Below are 19,003 nucleotides of genomic sequence, written 5' to 3'. Positions count from 1 at the left end.
GATTTAAGATTCAGCATACAATGTGTCAGTGTTCATATGAAATATCACACTTTTGAGCCAGGCCTTAAAGATCCGCAGTCCATGCTGCATAACATGATAATTTAACTCAGGCCTAACTGTTACCACATGGTTTAGTGACTGTAGCAGCCACTTAACAAACCATATGCATTAGAGAAGCAACACAAATTGAAGAGTTGACTGCACAGCTCTTGCACTCAGATGAACTCCTAATCTTATCACCCCAATACTATGTATGAAATGCATATGGATCCACAGTGCCATCAATATTCCACCTAGTAGATCCCAAACATCACAGCAGCATGAAGTTAGTAAATGCTCCACTATTAGCCTATTAACCCCTTGGCCTATCTGCTACCTCCTTATTGCATGGGCCACAGTAAAAAAGAAGGTCTGTTGTATGTCAAGCCATTGAGATGTTTAGCCAGCACGAATCATATGCCCCATATGACGTATATATTTTGGAACAACAAAAGGAACTGTGAAATAACAAACAACATTTGGACAAAACCTAAAATTTTACGAGGTTGAGAAGCAAATATGATTGAGTCATCAGTAAACAAAAATTATTTATTTATCGGAAGTGGATAATGTATCAGTAACCATTTATAAATTAGTTTAAATTAATTATGTTTTGAGAATACTCATAGACAATGAGTAATCTTCAACTGTGTGATATTTTTCAAAACAATGAGGTACATGCAACACAACTAAACAGTTTTTATATTCCCACTTTTTTCACTCCATTTCTTATTTTTTGTACATACTTTTCAAATTCTTGTTGAATGAGTTTTCAATGGTGTGGGATCTATATGTTTCAAAAAGTGACCCCAATGTTCTGCGTATAGTATCATTGGTATATCTCCAGTTGATAACAGTCCTTGCCTTTTATAAACTTGTGACACCACATTTTGTAATGCTGCTTCTGGTATTTGAAGTCTATACCCTGTCTAATTCTGTTTCTTTTTCACGTGGTCTTTGTTGAACAAAATATACACTCCTGGAAATGGAAAAAAGAACACATTGACACCGGTGTGTCAGACCCACCATACTTGCTCTGGACACTGCGAGAGGGCTGTACAAGCAATGATCACACGCACGGCACAGCGGACACACCAGGAACCGCAGTGTTGGCCGTCGAATGGCGCTAGCTGCGCAGCATTTGTGCACCGCCGCCGTCAGTGTCAGCCAGTTTGCCGTGGCATACGGAGCTCCATCGCAGTCTTTAACACTGGCAGCATGCCGCGACAGCGTGGTCGTGAACTGTATGTGCAGTTGACGGACTTTGAGCGAGGGCGTATAGTGGGCATGCGGGAGGCCGGGTGGACGTACCGCCGAATTGCTCAACACGTGGGGCGTGAGGTCTCCACAGTACATCGATGTTGTCGCCAGTGGTCGGCGGAAGGTGCACGTGCCCGTCGACGTGGTACCGGACCGCAGCGACGCACGGATGCACGCCAAGACCGTAGGATCCTACGCAGTGCCGTAGGGGACCGCACTGCCACTTCCCAGCAAATTAGGGACACTGTTGCTCCTGGGGTATTGGCGAGGACCATTCACAACCGCACACCGTTAGGCCGTCTTCCGCTCACGCCCCAACATCGTGCAGCCCGCCTCCAGTGGTGTTGCGACAGGCGTGATTGGAGGGACGAATGGAGACGTGTCGTCTTCAGCGATGAGAGTCGCTTCTGCCTTGGTGCCAATGATGGTCGTATGCGTGTTTGGCGCCGTGCAGGTGAGCGCCACAATCAGGACTGCATACGACCGAGGCACACAGGGCCAACACCCGGCATCATGGTGTGGGGAGCGATCTCCTACACTGGCCGTACACCTCTGGTGATCGTCGAGGGGACACTGAATAGTGCACGGTACATCCAAACCGTCATCGAATCCATCGTTCTACCATTCCTAGACCGGCAAGGGAACTTGCTGTTCCAACAGGACAATGCAGGTCCGCATGTATCCCGTGCCACCCAACGTGCTCTAGAAGGTGTAAGTCAACTGCCCTGGCCAGCAAGATCTCCGGATCTGTCCCCCATTGAGCATGTTTGGGACTGGATGAAGCGTCGTCTCACACGGTCTGCACGTCCAGCACGAACGCTGGTCCAACTGAGGCGCCATGTGGAAATGGCATGGCAAGCCGTTCCACAGGACTACATCCAGCATCTCTATGATCGTCTCCATGGGAGAATAGCAGCCTGCATTGCTGCGAAAGGTGGATATACACTGTACTAGTGCCGACATTGTGCATGCTCTGTTGCTTGTGTCTATGTGCCTGTGGTTCTGTCAGTGTGATCATGTGATGTATCTGACCCCAGGAATGTGTCAATAAAGTTTCCCCTTCCTGGGACAATGAATTCACGGTGTTCTTATTTCAATTTCCAGGGGTGTATGAATCAAAAAAGTACTATATGAAATATGTAAAGAAAAATTTTTGGTGGCCTTTCAAGTACTTCTTTGTAACAGGGAAACTTGCTAATATCTGATCTTGGCAGAAAATACCAATCTCTTCCCTGCTGTAATCAACAACACATTTTGGTTTGAAAGTACGGTTTCATTGACTTTTGTTTTGTTCAGTCATTACTTCTGTGCTTTGTAGAAATAAAATAGGCATCCTGTTTATCCTTACACTTTAGAGCTAATATGCTTTGCACTTACCATGCATTCCTCATTTTTAATTTTGCTTCAACGAGATCTTCCAGTGTATTTCCTCTGTTAAAAAACACTATCTCAACAACATTTCATCCATTTTCTATTAAAGTTATAAACAATTCTGATAAAGCATACCAATTATCCATATACAAAGTGTTTCCTTTATTTAGAATTGACTTTCATCCAGTAGTTTCAAATGCATTTTAATCATGATCTGTTTTATTGTTTTATGATTATATTTTAAAATTCTAGCAATAGCTCAATGCTGACTCATGAAGCTTCTAAAATTTTATCCCAAACCTTGCCCTCTTTGAGGGAATAAATTGTTTAAAAGATTGTGTCCCTTAAATTTCATTACTGATTCATTGATCACAATGTTGTCTTCCATTACAAACACTACTATGAATTTTTTATTAAAATTGTTTATCGCAGGCATGACTACATAATTTATTCATCGTGCCAGTCATATCATAATTTGCATAATATGAAAACCTAGTGATTTGCAAATTTCTTTTCAGTGGCATAGTTCTCCTGAAATCGGTGTTTCTACAATGTCTCTCTTAGGCTAGTACATCTGATTTTTTTTTGTAACTTAAGCCATTATAAGGAATAATGCAAAGTACATTTTAAGTTAATTACAACTGACAAGGATCTGTATTTCATCAATTTTCTTTCTTGTGTTTTCATTGACCATTAATGGTTGCTCTGGATACCGATTTGTTTCCATGACAATATCACACATTGTCAAACAGCGCACAAAAAACGGCTAACGCTTTTGTACTTCTGCCTAACTGCTCTTATACCAGGTGTCAGCACACACTCCCGGATTTGTGGCATGTTATTTTCTTCTTTCCAAATCTACTGCACAGATGATTGATGGCGATACTGTCTTCATCAGTGATGTTAACTTCAGTGATTAATCTTCTTGAACACATGAAACACAACACCACTGCTGTCCTATAACTACCAGAAAGGTCTATCAAATCATTGTCCACAATAACAACACACTTCTCACTACTATCATCAGTATTATACATTCTTTTTACTGGCACAATCGGTATATGGGGTGGTTAATTCTTTTAGGGACTTATAATCAACATGCATGAATGCAAAAAAGTTGTACACATAACTGAAGTAAGAGAACATTGAGAACTGTTGAATCACGAGTCCGACTCGTGTGCTGCATGGTGTACCATGAGCCTGGCTCATCCTGATTACATGTGGACAGTGCAAAGAACCATGGTGCAGATTCATGCTTATTGTTTATGGCCCAACTCCCTTACCATGAGTCTCACTCATGGTTGTAGGCCAAGGAGTTAATAGAGGCAGCCATCCCACCAAGAAGGGATCAACTTCAACAATGACTTGAGCTCTGCAGCAACAATGGATCAAATGTGTAATCATCCACATAACCCAATTATTCATAACAAGATGTGACAAACACTGTTCATGAATCAGCCCAGATCCAGTAAACCAGCAGAAGCAAAATTGCAAATTTATCTACTGGCCTTTCAGCCTCCTCATAGGTAACATACATATGCCCCATTCTAAGACACTTCATGGTACGTTATCTATTCTGTATTAAATTTTGGCCTATTCCAAGGACTTACCATGTATAGAGATGTATGCTCCTGTCACTAAATCACGAGTTCCTTATCCACAAAGTTTTTTTTTTTTTGGGGGGGGGGGGGGGGTTTGAGGTATAAAGAGATCAAACTACAGCGTCATCAGTCAACCAGGAAGTAATTGCTACAAATAGTCCTAGGAATAATTGAAGAGTTGGTTACGTACTCATGGACAATGGGCATGAGCAATGACATTTATCAAATGCATGCTGCATTTTGGAGGCAAAGTTGGCAGCTATCACTTGTGTCTTCAAGTACATGCATAATTTTTGACTAGTGCTGTGATTCAATGAGTTGTCTCCAAGGCTTGGAACAATGTAAGTACCTAGATTGTGAAGCAGTTCTGAGTGTAAGATCATATTTGTATACAGAGTGAGTGAGTGAATGAGTGAGTGAGTGAGTGTGCATGCACACGCGTGTGTGTGTGTGTGTGTGTGTGTGTGTGTGTGTGTGTGTGTGTGTGTGTGTCCACCTCTTCACCCCTCAAATAAGGGGGCTATGGAACGATGCAAAATCTGTCCAACATATCATACAATTCAATGAGGGAAAGCAAGCTGTAACACAAAATTTAAACTGTTAATAATCTGTTGAGCTATAGGTTTTGTTCATTATAGATAGAGTGCCTCTCCCCACAGATAAAGTATGAGCATACTTGAGCCATGAATGATCCACACCCACACAGTCAGTCACATCATCTCCAGCAAAGCAACTAATTCATTCATTCACTCACTCACTTCAGAAGAATGTATCGGCCACTTGTCTTGTTCTCATTCACGTTACTCACATAGAGTTTGTGTTAACCTTATTTTACTGAAACAAGTCTATCCTTTAGGATAGACTCTTTAGAGAGTTCTGTCAACTGTCTCGCTATTGAATAGTATCATCATCATCATCATCATCATCATCATCATCATCACCACTGGCCTTTTGGTTGGTTGGTTGGTTGGTTGGTTGATTTGGTGGGAGAGGACCAAACAGTGAGCTCATCAGTCCCATCGGATTAGGGAAGGATGGGGAAGGAAGTCAGCCATGCACTTTCAAAGGAACCATCCTGGCATTTGCCTGAAGCGATTTAGGGAAATCATGGAAAACCTAAATCAGGGTGGTCGTACGCGGGTTTGAACCACTGTCCTCTCAAAAGAGAGGACAGTGCGTTAACCACTGCACCACCTCGCCCGGTTACTCTCTTTTATGAGTGCCATTCAGAAAGTAAAGAATGCTTGTGCACAGATTCTGTGTTGTGTTTGCTGACAGCTAGATGTAGAGGCTTGCCCACTTCAATTTATACATGGATCTATTGACAGCTAAAGCTATAGCCCGCAAGCCACATGACCGACTATGTGTGATGGAGGGCATACCTGACACCAATCCCTATAGTGTAACTCAGCCACAGTGGACCTCTTTGTCTATAGAGGTGAAACATGGTACATTTATTCCATGTTCATGCTCAACTGCCAGTCCTTGCAATAATTGTCAATCCTCTGGTGGTCTTCCTGCATGTTACTACAGTCTTCTGACCTTAGTACCTTTCTACAGATAACTGCATCATCTGTGAACAGCTTCACAGAGACTTCAGTGTTATTCATTAGATCATTGACATAATGAACCGTAGTGGGTCTTGAACAAATGCTTCACACAGTTCTTGCCACATTAGATTTGTCAGTTTTGAGCTTTTGGCAACTTCCTCCATCTTCATCACCAGGAAATTAAATTTCAGTAGACAGTTAGATATCTCAGTTGATGTTTGGTTTTTGGGGCACTCAACTGCATGGTTATCAGTGCCCATACAAATTCCCAACCTCTGCTTGGTCCAGTCTCGCCACTTTCACGAATGACGATGAAATGATGAGGATAACACACACACCCAGTCATCTTGAGGCTTGTGATATGGAAGAAGTGTATCTCTGTATGTGGTAACTACTGCTGGCATAACAGCCCACTGAATGAATTACTAACCGCAAATCAAATTTTGAAGAACAATGTGAGATTGTCACGAGGATGCTGGGGGTTATGGTAGAGTGTTGCTTAACATGATGGACAAATCAAATCATGTAGAGAGTACCGTTATTTTATAACTCTGAGTCACATAACATGGATCCAAAAAAGAGCAATTAAGACACTACTGGAAAAGGAAATCCTGAGAACTGAATTCATTTGAAGTGCAAAAAAGTTTAAGAAGGGTGACGTAGAGATTTTAACTGAACTGAGGATACACTAAGATACATATTATAAATCAAAGATATAGCAGCTACAGTCAAATCAAGAGATTGGATGTGGAGTGTGTGACACAGTCAGAAAAAATATTAAATAAATAAAACTGGTTCAATAGTAACAAAACTATGTGTACTATCTAAATTAGATGTGGACAACTGTGTAAGGTTTCATTTCAATGACTATAACAGTAATTACGAATAACTGATAAAGTAGTAAAACAGCATTACTTCACAAAGCTAACTGATAACCACAATCTATTGTTGCAATCTCTTAAAGTTTTCTCCAGATGCCTTGAAAGACACAAATGAGGAAATATATCCTGGAGGTGATTGATACAGTTGTCAGGGCTCTCTTTGTACAGTAATAATGATCTGTAGACTCGGTTGTCACTGAGTGCTGCCTTTGGTATTTTAATCGAGAGTAACACGTTTATCTTTTGAGTAATTATTACCCAGCTAAGGCAATGAAAAAACATCACAACTGCATTTGCAGAGAAATTTGGCCATGTTCATTCAATACCCACATCAAAAATATCTGCGATTGTAACAAAACAAAGTGCAGTCATATGTTTGGATACAAACTGTGAGTACTAAAAGCTTTGTAAATACTTTACCGATTAAACCATACTGCAAATTTTATACATATTAATGAACTGTATAGACAGCCCTAAATGGTGAACATATCCTCATCATAGCATGAGGTTAACTTCATACTATCCACCCTTAGAACTCATATCTATTCACAGGTATTTAGTCTATAAAAACACACAACATGAATTAACAAATGAACAAAAATTATGAGGTAATAACTATCATCCCATAAATACAAACAAAATTTTCAGAAGCAACCAAAATAGTAAAACAACAGCTTCAGTAAAGCTATGGGAAAATACAAAACATGACCAAAATGTAGCGAATGTAGTTTCTTTCAATAAGTATTACCTGTAACATAGCCACTGGATTGATATTCCTTCCACAAAAACGGATAGACATTAACATAAGAAGCTTTGTCACCCATTCTTTTTCTTGTTTCTGGGAGTTCCAGTTCAATCTTCCCTACAAAATGTTCAATAATAGTTTCAAAAAGCATTGTAATTACTATTCACAAAAATATAAACTGTTACAGTAATAGTATGAAAAACTTAGTGATAAGTCATGAGTTGTAATCTTAAGTACATGTAATTTTATCCTTATCTTGTATGTATGGAAAATGTTACTAGAAAGGTTTAAAAATTTAATATAGGAATGTAATTCTTTTTTCGCAGTTTAAGAAATTATAATTCAGAACAAGGATCATATTCATTTTGATTGATAATCTGAAAGTGGACAATAAATTGAGTCAGAAGGCAGCCAGTTGAAAAATGCCCCTGTTTGAGCACAAAAAGGTGAATTTCTTCTCTTTAAAAGACTCTGACAGGAAAGTGGGGAATGAGCTGTCTCAGTCATCATACTGCCTTCATCAACAAAAGTTTTGGCACGCAACATGTTTCCGCTCTTTTAACAGAATGTTCTAAATTCTTTTACCCAGCCTCCCTCTGTAGTGGCATTCACAATCAGCATCTCCCCCTCACTGTTACTACATGTCTTTCCCACTGCCTCCTCTCCCACCGGCACTTTCTCCTGTCTACCTCTGCCACTATCACTGTCTTCGTTCCTTTCTGTCTCACTCTTCCTATCACTGTCTCCTGACATTTTTGCTGCCATTGTCTTTGTCTCATTCTTCTTCTTTCCTGCTGATATTGCCTCTTTCTGTCTCACTTACAGTCTGCCGTCTTTCTCTTGAACTACCATTGCCTCTTGTCCACACATGTCCTTGGGGATGGTCTGCCCAGGTTTTTAACTCCTAGACTGAGAAACTTTAACAAAGGGGTGTAGGGGATGGGTGAAAGTGTGCATATGTTATGCTACAGTTCGCTGGTCTAGGCAGGTGGCAAGTGGAAGGAGTGAGGGGATTCCAGACCACGCAAACCTATGTATGGTCTCCACTCACCTCTCTCTTTTCATTTCTACCATCTCCTTCCTCTTTTGTCCCCACTGCTATTATCTCTACCTACATCTCTTTCTCTTTTACTGGTACTGTTTCACACTGACCATCACTATCTCCTCTCTTCTTGTTTCCCACCACTATTGTCTTAATCAAACTGTGCCCCATTACGGCAACACAGTGCTCATACAAGGAAACTACACATCCATCTGAAAGAATCAATGAGAATTATTATGGGTACTTAAAATCCATACTGATTCCTTGCTGCACACAATCAGAAACATTCCACTACCTGAAGTGTTATGCCAAGGAGCAACCAATCAAGAATGGAGGAATCTGCATCACCCCGACTATCCCTTCCAATTCATACCATCTTAAATGACCCTCCTACAGATCAACTGATACCATGTACTCCACAGTAACATAATGGAAGAAACAACAAGAAGTCTGACATGAAAGAAGAGTTTTGCAAGAGATGGAGTGCTGCGGCAACAAAATATCTACCAGAACTTGATCTGAAGAGAAGTGAGTAGACAAGACAACAGGATAAGAACTGGTCACACCAGGTGCAATGCTATGATGCATCAGTGGAGACTCCGAAACTCTTCAGCCTGCAATTGTAGTGCCCAAGTACAAACTGTTCAGCACACTGATGTAGCCCTCTCAGAAAGTGTGCCCAGGACCATTCAGTGACTATATTAATGCTATCAACTACTTCAACTATCTGCTATCAACTGCTTCATTCCCCATATGTTGTACTATGTTTAAATGTATCTGTTTTAATTATGGCTGTAATTTTGTAGTTTAAATGTTCTTCTTTTAGTATTATTGAATTATTAATTTTCATAATTTAAACATATTAAATTTGCACCTAAATCCTTAAATGTATAACTGTTAACTATATGTGTTTCTTAATATTTGTTGTTGACACCAAATGATAAATAAATAAATCTCTCTCTCTTTCATTGCCAAAATTTTGAGTGGAGAAGGCAGAATGAGGATTGAGGCAGTAGATACCCTACCTTTCTGTCAGAGTCTTTTGAAGAGGAGCATATGGATATATTTGTGCTCCAATAGGAGCATTTTCAGGTGGTTCCCTTCTTTTCCCTGTTACAGCAGGGTGTGCTGCTCATATAAAATAAATTCTGTAGGTTGGTACAGTTTTCACAGTTTATTTATATACTTCCGACATATTTAGCTATTTTAATACATGTTGTTGTTGTTGTTGTTGTTGTTGTTGTTGTGGTCTTCAGTCCAGAGACTGGTTTGATGCAGCTCTCCACACTATTCTATCCTGTACAAGCTTCTTCATCTCCCAGTACCTACTGAAACCCACATCCTTCTGAATCTGTTTAGTGTATTCATCTCTTGGTCTCCCTCTATGATTTTTATCCTCCACACTGCCCTCCAATACTAAATTGGCGATCCCTTGATGCCTCAGAATATGCCCTACCAACTGATCCCTTCTTCTAGTCAAGTTGTGTCACAAATTTCTCTTCTCTCCAGTTCTATTGAATACCTCCTCATTAGTTATGTGATCTACCCATCTGATCTTCAGCATTCTGCTGTAGCACCATGTTTCAAAAGCTTCTATTCTCTTCTTGTCCAAACTATTTATCGTCCACGTTTCACTTCCATACATGGCTACACTCCATACAAATACTTTCAGAAACGACTTCCTGACACTTAAATCTATACTTGATGTTAACATATTTCACTTCTTCAGAAACGCTTTCCTTGCTATTGCCAGTCTAGATTTTATATCCTCTCTACTTCGACCATCATCAGTTATTTTGCTCCCCAAATAGCAAAACTCCTTTACTACTTTAACTGTCTCATTTCCTAATCTAATTCCCGCAGCATCACCTGATTTAATTTGACTACATTCCATTATCCTCATTTTGCTTCTGTTGATGTTCATCTTGTATCCTCCTTTCCATACACTGTCCATTCCATTCAACTGCTCCTCCAGGTCCTTTGCTGTCTCTGACAATATTACAATGTCATCGGCAAATCTCAAAGTTTTTATTTTTGTCCATGGATTTTGATTCATACTCCAAATTTTTCTTCTGTTTCCTTTACTGCTCACACAATATACAGATCGAATAACATCAAGGAGAGGCTACAACCCTGTCTCACTCCCTTCCCAACCACTGCTTCCCTTTCATGACCCTCGACTCTTATAACTGCGTTCTGGTTTCTGTATAAATTGTAAATAGCCTTTCGCTCCCTGTATTTTCCTCTGCCATCTTCAGAATTTGAAAGAGTATTCCAGTTAACACTGTCAAAAGCTTTCTCTAAGTCTACAAATGCTAGAAATGTAGGTTTGCCTCTCCTTAATCTATTTCCTAATAAAAGTTGTAGGGTCAGTATTGCCTCACGTGTTCCAACATTTCTACGGAATCCAAACTGATCTTAGTTTTCGAAGCACATCTGGAGGCATTATGTAATATGTGGACTTTCAGAGTGTTCATAAACACAGAAATTGCATCGGAATTGAGTAGAACAGGCACCATGCCGACTTTTCTCATTGAGAGTAATGTCTCAAACTGTCTACGATTTTATAAACACGCGATCTAGTGTTCGCCTGTGTCATACATCTTGCGCACTATAAGGTAGAGTTTTGTTAGGCCTGGCTCTCCAAAGGCTGTCATTAGTTCTAATTGGATGTTGTCTTCTCCCGGGGCCTTGTTTTGACTTAGGTCTTTCAGTGCTCTGTCAAACTCTTCACACAGTATCATATCTCCTATTTCATCTTCATCTACATTCTCTTCCATTTCTATATTGTCCTCAACAACATCGTCCTTGTATAGTCCCTCTGTATACTCCTTCCACCTTTCTGCTTTCCCTTCTTTGCTTATTACTGGATTTCCATCTGAGCTCTTGATATTCATGCAAGTTGTTCTCTTGTCTCCAGTTATCTTTAATTTTCCTGTAGGAAATATCTATCTTACCTCTTGTGATCTGCACCTCTACATCCTTACATTTATCCTCTAGCCATCCCTGATTAGCCATTTTGCACTTCCTGTCGATCTCATTTTTGAGACGTTTGCATACTTTTTTGCCTGCTTCATTTACTTCATTTTTGTATTTTCTCCTTTCATCAATTAAATTCAATATCTCTTCTGTTACCCAAGGATTTCTATTAGCCCTCATCTTTTTACCTACTTGATCCTCTACTACCTTCACTATTTCGTCTCTCAAAGCTACCCATTCTTCTTCTACTGTATTTCTTTCCCCCATTCTTGTCAGTCATTCGCTAATGCTCTCCCTGAAGCTCTCTACAACCTCTGGTTCTTTCAGTTTATCCAGGTCCCATCTCCTCAATTTACGACCTTTTTGCAGTTTCTTCAGTTTTAATCTACAGTTCATAACCAATAGATTGTGGTCAGAGTCCACATCTGCCCCTGAAAATGTCTTACAATTTAAAACCTGGTTCCTGAATCTCTGTCTTACCATTATATAATCTGTCTGATACCTTCCAGTATCTCCAGGCTTCTTCCATGTATACAGCCTTCTTTCATGATTCTTGAACCAAGTGTTAGCTATGGTTAAGTTGAGCTCTGTCCAAAATTCTACCAGACAGCTTCATTCCTTGCTCCCATTCCGTATTCACCTACTACGTTTCCTTCTCTTCCTTTTCCTACTGCTGAGTTCCAGTCACCACATATGAATTTGACCCTCACTACCCCAGCTGAAATAGTATGCATCATAAAATCATTAAAATCAAAAACATCTAGTGGGTATGATGAAATATCAACAAAGTTAATTAAAGAATGTGATTCTGAGTTAAGTAACATATTGAGCTATCTGTGTAACCAGTTATTTATCAGTGGAATATTTCCTGAATGGCTGAAATCTGCTGAAGTTAAGCCACTGTTTAAGAAGGGAAATAAAGAAATAGCATCAAATTTCCATCCAAATTCTCTTTTGTCAGCATTCTCAAAAATTTTAGAAAAAGTAATGTACATTCGGCTTTATAACCATCTTATCTCAAATAACATACTGTCAAAGTCACAGTTCGGATTTCTTTAGGGTTCTGATATTGAGAAGGCTATCTACACTTACAGTGAAAATGTGCTTAATTCATTAGACAAAAAATTGCAGGCAAATGGTATATTTTGTGATCTATCAAAGGCATTTGACTGTGTAAATCACAATATCCTTTTAAGTAAATTAGAATATTATAGTGTAACAGGAAATTCTGCAAAATTGTTCGAATCTTATATCCCTGGTTCAAATCTTATATCCCTGGCAGGAAGCAAAGGGTATTATTAGGAAATAGACATGTATCAAGCTATCAGGCATCATCCAACTGGGAACTAATTACATGTGGGCTCCCACAAGGTTCCATTTCAGAACCCTTACTTTTTCTCGTATATATCAATGACCTTTCATCAGTAACATTACCAGAAGCCAAGTTCGTTTTGTTTGCCAATGATACAAACATTGCAATAAATAGAAAATCAAGTGTAGTCTTAGAAAGGTCAGCTAATAAAATATTTGTGGACATTAATCACTGGTTCCTAGCTAATTCTTTGTCACTAAACTTTGTAAAAACACACTACATGCAGTTCAGAACTTGTAAGGGGTGTCCCACGAGTATATGCCTAATATATGATGACAAGCAGATAGAAGAAGTGGACAGTGTTAAATTCTTGGGACTACAGCTTGATAATAAATTCAACTGAGAGGAGCACACCACAGAACTGCTGAAGCATCTTATTAAATCTCTATTTGCAATGTGAATTGAGTCAGACATAGGGGACATAAAAATGAAAAAGCTGGCATACTATGCTTACTTTCATTCCATAATGTCATATGGGATTATTTTTTGGGGCAATTCATCAAGCCAGGCTAAAGTTTTCCGGGCACAAAAACGTGCAGTTAGAGTTATATGTGGTGTGAACTCAAGAACATCTTGCAGAAGCCTGTTTAGAGAACTAGGGATACTAACTACTGCTTCCCAATATATTTATTCCTTAATGAAATTTGTCATTAAAAATATATCACTTTTTCAAACCAACAGCTCAATTCATGGAATCAGTACTAGAAATAACAATAATCTTCACAAGGATTTAAAGTCACTTAGTCTTGTACAAAAAGGTGTGCATTATTCAGGAACACACATTTTCAATAACTTGCCAGCAGCCATAACAAGCTTAACAACCAATGAAATTCAGTTTAAGAGAAGCCTAAAGGATTTATTTGTGGCCAACTCCTCCTATTCCATTGATGAATTTCTCAGTAGAACCAACTGATTTGTGTATATATATATCACTTGGGACCTGTGGAATGGTACACTATCTTATTTGTCTGAGTTGTAAATATTTGTCATGTATTGTTGTTTTTCTGACATGTTCTACATCCTGGAGGACCTCCTCACTACAGATCAATCGGAATGAAAGTAAATCTAATCTAATCTAATCATGACTATTAAATTTTCGTCTCCCTTCACTAACTGAATAATTTCTTTTATCTCAGCATACATTTCAACAATCTCTTTGTCATCTGCAGAGCTAGTTGGCATATACACATTTACTACTGTGGTAGGCATGAGCTTCATATCTATCTTGGCCACAATAATGCGTTCACTATGCTGTTTGTAGTAGCTTACTTGCATTCCTATTTTTTTATTCAATATTAAACCCACTCCTGCACTGCCTCAATTTGATTTTGTATTTATAACCCTGTATTCACCTGACCAAAAGTCGTGTTCCTCCTGCCACCGAACTTCACTAATTCCCACTATATCTAACTTTAACCTATCCATTTCCCTTGTTGAATTTTCTAACCTACCTGCCCGATTAAGGGATCTGACATTCCACACTCCAATCCGAAGAAAGCCAGTTTTATTTCTCCTGATAACAACATCCTCCTGAGTAGTTACCGCCCGGAGATCCGAATGGGGGACTATTTTACCTCTGGAATATTTTACCCAAGAGGACACCATCATCATTTTTCCATACATTAAAGCTGCATGCCCTCGGGAAAAATTATGGCTGTAGTTTCCCCTTCCTTTCAGCTGTTTGCAGTACCAGCACAGCAAGGCCGTTTTGGTTAGTGTTACAAGGCCAGATCAGTCAATTATCCAGACTGTTTCCCCTGAAACTACTGAAAAGACTGCTGCCCCTCTTCAGGAACCACACGTTTGTCTGGCCTCTCAACAGATACACCTCTGTTGCGGTTGCACCTATGGTATGGCTATCTGTATCTCTGAGGCACGCAAGCCTCCCCACCAATGGCAAGGTCCATGGTTCATGGGAGGGGGGGGGGGGGGGGGGGGTTAATACATATGAACAACAAATAAGTACACATATTATAAGGTTAACACAAAAGCATCTCCCATCAAATCTAAGTTCACTTTACATTACAATACATAAGAGTTCACAATGTTTTTGACTATACCGACAGTATACCAAGGAATGCAATGTTTGATTTGCCAGTACAAAGAATTTCTTCTTGCACCACCAGCTGACAACGCTGAACAATTTCCAGATCAAGACAGCTTGTACACGCGTGAAGTGCCCCGTTATATAGACAAAGCGCATCATAAAGCATTACTGGTGGGGGAAAAAAAAAAAAAAAAAAAAAAAAAAAAAAAAAAAAAAAAAAATGCTGATCGAAAACATAGTTTAGTTACTCCAGAACCCTTGCAAAAATCCCAGAACTGTTGCCATGTGTTCACTACATCCACTTAAAAGTACATTTGTGTCTCAGACTGGATATTATGTGCATATTTTATTTGCATATGTCTGGTAACTTTAAACATCTGGATTTCAGCAACAGATAATGTTACTGAAAAAAGTTTCAAGTTTTCTCGAGATCACCATCTTAAGAATAAATGGTAAAAATTTAGACGATTTGCCAGGAACATAAATTATAGAAGTGTCATCTCCACAATTGGAACTGTTGGTACCCAAAAATTGTGATTTTCAGGTGTATCTCAATGACAGATAAAGATTTTCAAAGACACGAAAGTGGCATTTCTAGATAATTGTCTACAGAACATCCAGTTAAAATGTGAGGCATTTGATATGCTTAGTTATTTATGTAATTGTGGGCCACAGTGCAAAAATGGCTAAAAATTGTGTTTTCTGGTCTTCTGCATATGTACAGGAACTTTGAACTTCTGGATCTCAATAGCAGATAATGATACTGAAAAAAAACTTTTGAAGTTCTCCAAGATCATCATCTTAAAAACACACGGTATTAATGTTGACAACTTGTCATGAAGAGAAATTATAGAGTGGCCTTCTCCACAACTGTATTTTCAGCACCCAAACATCATGGTTTTTCAGTTTTCTCAGAAACTGCCCCTTAACAAATGATGATTTTATAAGTTACCTCAGACCCAGCCTAGACCATGCCTAACGCAAAAGAACCAATTGATTTGCCTGGGCAGGGGGAACTGAGTAATGTTGCTGCAGTACTCTAGTTCTTCCAATAGGTATACAAATGGTCACTAGGCCAAGGGCTATCCAAAACATTTGATCCCTTATCTCTGTTACTAACAGAAACTGAGAGATGACCCCCATGAAAAATTGCATTCTCATGTGTGGCTTTTTGGAGCATATTGGTACCATGCACTGTCATGTATGGACAGATATCAGTTCAGTGTCTTGACTAACACCAAAACGAACCATGGTCTCCAAGTAAGAATAGGGGTAAACAAAACTGCACAACATATTCACAGTTGGTACACCTATCCTAGCTTATGATTATCTTTTTTAGTGTATTTGGTCAATCTCTCCAACTTAAAAAAAGGACCATTTGCTATCTTTCCATGCGTGTTATGCTTATTTCATTTATAAAGCAGCAACAGTTTTGTATGGTTCTTTCTTCACATCTGTGTTGCAGTGAAATAATATTTTGTTATCCTGTACAATCCAGTACATTCTATTATGAACATCTGCTTCCCACTTCAATTTTACTAGTGTTACTTGGCAGGCATTACACACACAGTTCCCAGACAGGTTAAAATTACTAAAATTCTCAGGACTGTTATATGTCCCATTGCAGGGGACATCTTTGACGGTAGATTGGGGGAGAGAGTAAGAAAGGGGAGGGGGAGGGGCTTGTAGCTGCAATTTGTCTAGAGCACACAGTGGCTCGCCACTACAGTTTAATAGGATCATGAGAACAAGATTTGATTAATTACAGCATGCAAGGAGGCATTTAAACAATTGTTCTTTCCCCCGCTCCACGTGAATGAAACTCGAAAAGACCGTAGTAAGTGGTACATAGGGATGTATCCTCTGCCTTTCAATTCACAGTTGTTTGCAGAGTGTGGATGTAAATATAATTATTCTAATGCACAGATAGGAATTTTCTTTGTGTGGTGTCTTATTTGAACATTACATCTGCATAAATTTAAGTGAAGTATGAAGAAGACAGGTAATGAAGCAGTTTAACAATTATTAAAAGTAAAATGTGTTTCTACCCTATAAACCTGCTGGATTGGTGTTTGATAGGAAGAGTAAATATTTGTAACCAACAATGATTGAAATTACAAAACGGATCTACTATCATACAGGCTAACAATTATTGAACTACATGAAATAAAGTTGTCATAATTTCTGAATGGTTTGTGTTAGGATGTTCAAACTTCACGGTTGGCTGCAGGGCATGATGGGAATTCGAATGCATATGTGCATGCATCTTCTTTTTGTTGGCCGTTTGCATGTGAAAATGTCACGGTACAACATGCCTGAGCATACAGCACTTGTGAAGGTCTACTATGCGAGCAATAAATGCCCAACTGTGGCTCAAAGGAAGTTTGTGACCAAGTTCAAGCTGAAGACAACCAACAATCAAGAATTTGATTCGCAAGTTTGAGAGAATGGGTAGTGTTCATGATGACAATGTTGGCAATGTCAGTCTCCACAAAGGGTGAAAATGCCTGAAAACATGGAGAAGACACGCACTGTGTTTCAAACAAGCCCCAGGAAACCGATCAGATGAGCTGCATAACAGGTGGGAATCAACCAGGAGGCACTGTGACAAATTGTTGTTGAAGACCTGCACCTCTTCCCATACAAAATTCAAACCCATCAGACACTAAGCCCCAGGCCCATGGGACAGCACTTGTGTTTCACCAACACTATTGTCCACAGCATTGACAAACAAGACTTTAGACGTGAATATGGTTTGGTTTATCGAAGAAGCCCACTTTTATTTGGACGGGTTCGTCAACAAGCAAAATTGGCCTTTGGGGGACTGAGAATCTGCATTTCATGATTGAGAAGTCTCTTCACCCTCAATGTGTGACTGTGTGGTGTTCAGTGTCCAGTTACAGAATAATCAGTGCAATATTCCCTGATGGCATTGTGACTACTGAACAGTATGTGAAGGTTTTGGAAGATGATTATCCACAGTGACTCTGATTTCGACAAGATCTGGTTCATGCAAGATGGAGCTTGACCAAACCGAAACAGGAGCATGTTTGATATCCTAGACAAGTACTCTGGGGATCGCATTCTGGCTCTGGGGTACCAGAGACCACTGGCATGGGCCTCTATTGGCTGCCGTATTCTCTGGACCTGAACACATGTGGCTCCTTTTTGTGGGGTTATATTAAAGACAAGGTATACAGCAAAAACCCCAAAACCACTGCTAAGTTTAAACTAGCCATTCAGGATGTCATCAGCAGCATCGATGTTCCGACACTTCAGCAGGTCATGCACAGTTTTGCTATACATCTGCACTACATCACTGCCAATGATGGCAGGCATATTGAACATGTCATAACCTAAATCTGAGTATCTGTGGTGACATTTACATGTTGAATAAAGAGTGTACATGCTGTATTTGTAATTAATTTATGTCTTCCTCATATAGTTCAATAGTTGTCACCCTGTATATTCCGAAAGAAACAGAATAGGGGGTGAAAACAAATAATTTCCAGTCAAGAAGCAGTACCAAAATGCAGTTTTGTTTTGCACTCAGAAGAGATCATATTGTAAAACAGTTTGGTACACAGCACACCAGTAAACAATGAATTATACCACGAGATGCTACTGAGTTGAGATTATGTGTCCAATCAGAAGCAAACACAGAGGTTGGTTGTCAAACTGCAGTTGCCACCTTATCGCAAAGCATTGTGTTGAAACATCTTGTGAAATGGGTTTTGGTGTATTTAATATGTTTGTATGATTAGATTAGATCAGTACTTGTTCCATAGATCATGAATACTACACTTCGTAATCATGTGGAACGTGTCAGGTCAATAAAAGGTGTATATACAAGATATTACATTACACAAAATATTACATGGCACTTAATATTTTTTTTCTGTTTTTTGGTGGGGGTTGAGGAAATTACCCACTTACTATATCCAAAAATTCATCTAATGAGTAGAAGGAATTGCCATTAAGAAATTCTTTTAGTTTACTTTTAAATGCTATATGGCTATCTGTCAGACTTTTGATGCTATTAGGTAAGTGATCAAAGACTTTGGTGGCAGCATAATTTACCCCCTTCTGAGCCAAAGTTAGATTTAACGTTGAGTA

General features: G+C 39.3%; 1 protein-coding gene across 2 annotated transcripts in view; it reads right to left on the bottom strand.

The window, feature by feature from the left end:
• Window positions 1–19,003, bottom strand: part of LOC126330284 (uncharacterized) — a 276,052-nt gene that overhangs the window by 107,159 nt on the left and 149,890 nt on the right. For both annotated transcript variants that reach the window (XM_049996345.1, XM_049996346.1), the window contains exon 7: window positions 7,451–7,564. In XM_049996345.1, coding sequence (XP_049852302.1) covers window positions 7,451–7,564 — 114 coding nt within the window. The remainder of the gene's footprint in view (window positions 1–7,450; window positions 7,565–19,003) is intronic.

This window comes from Schistocerca gregaria, chromosome 2 (genome assembly GCF_023897955.1).
Source record: "Schistocerca gregaria isolate iqSchGreg1 chromosome 2, iqSchGreg1.2, whole genome shotgun sequence".
Classification (NCBI taxonomy): Eukaryota; Metazoa; Arthropoda; class Insecta; order Orthoptera; family Acrididae; genus Schistocerca; species Schistocerca gregaria.
This window is presented reverse-complemented; position numbering and strand designations above follow the sequence as displayed.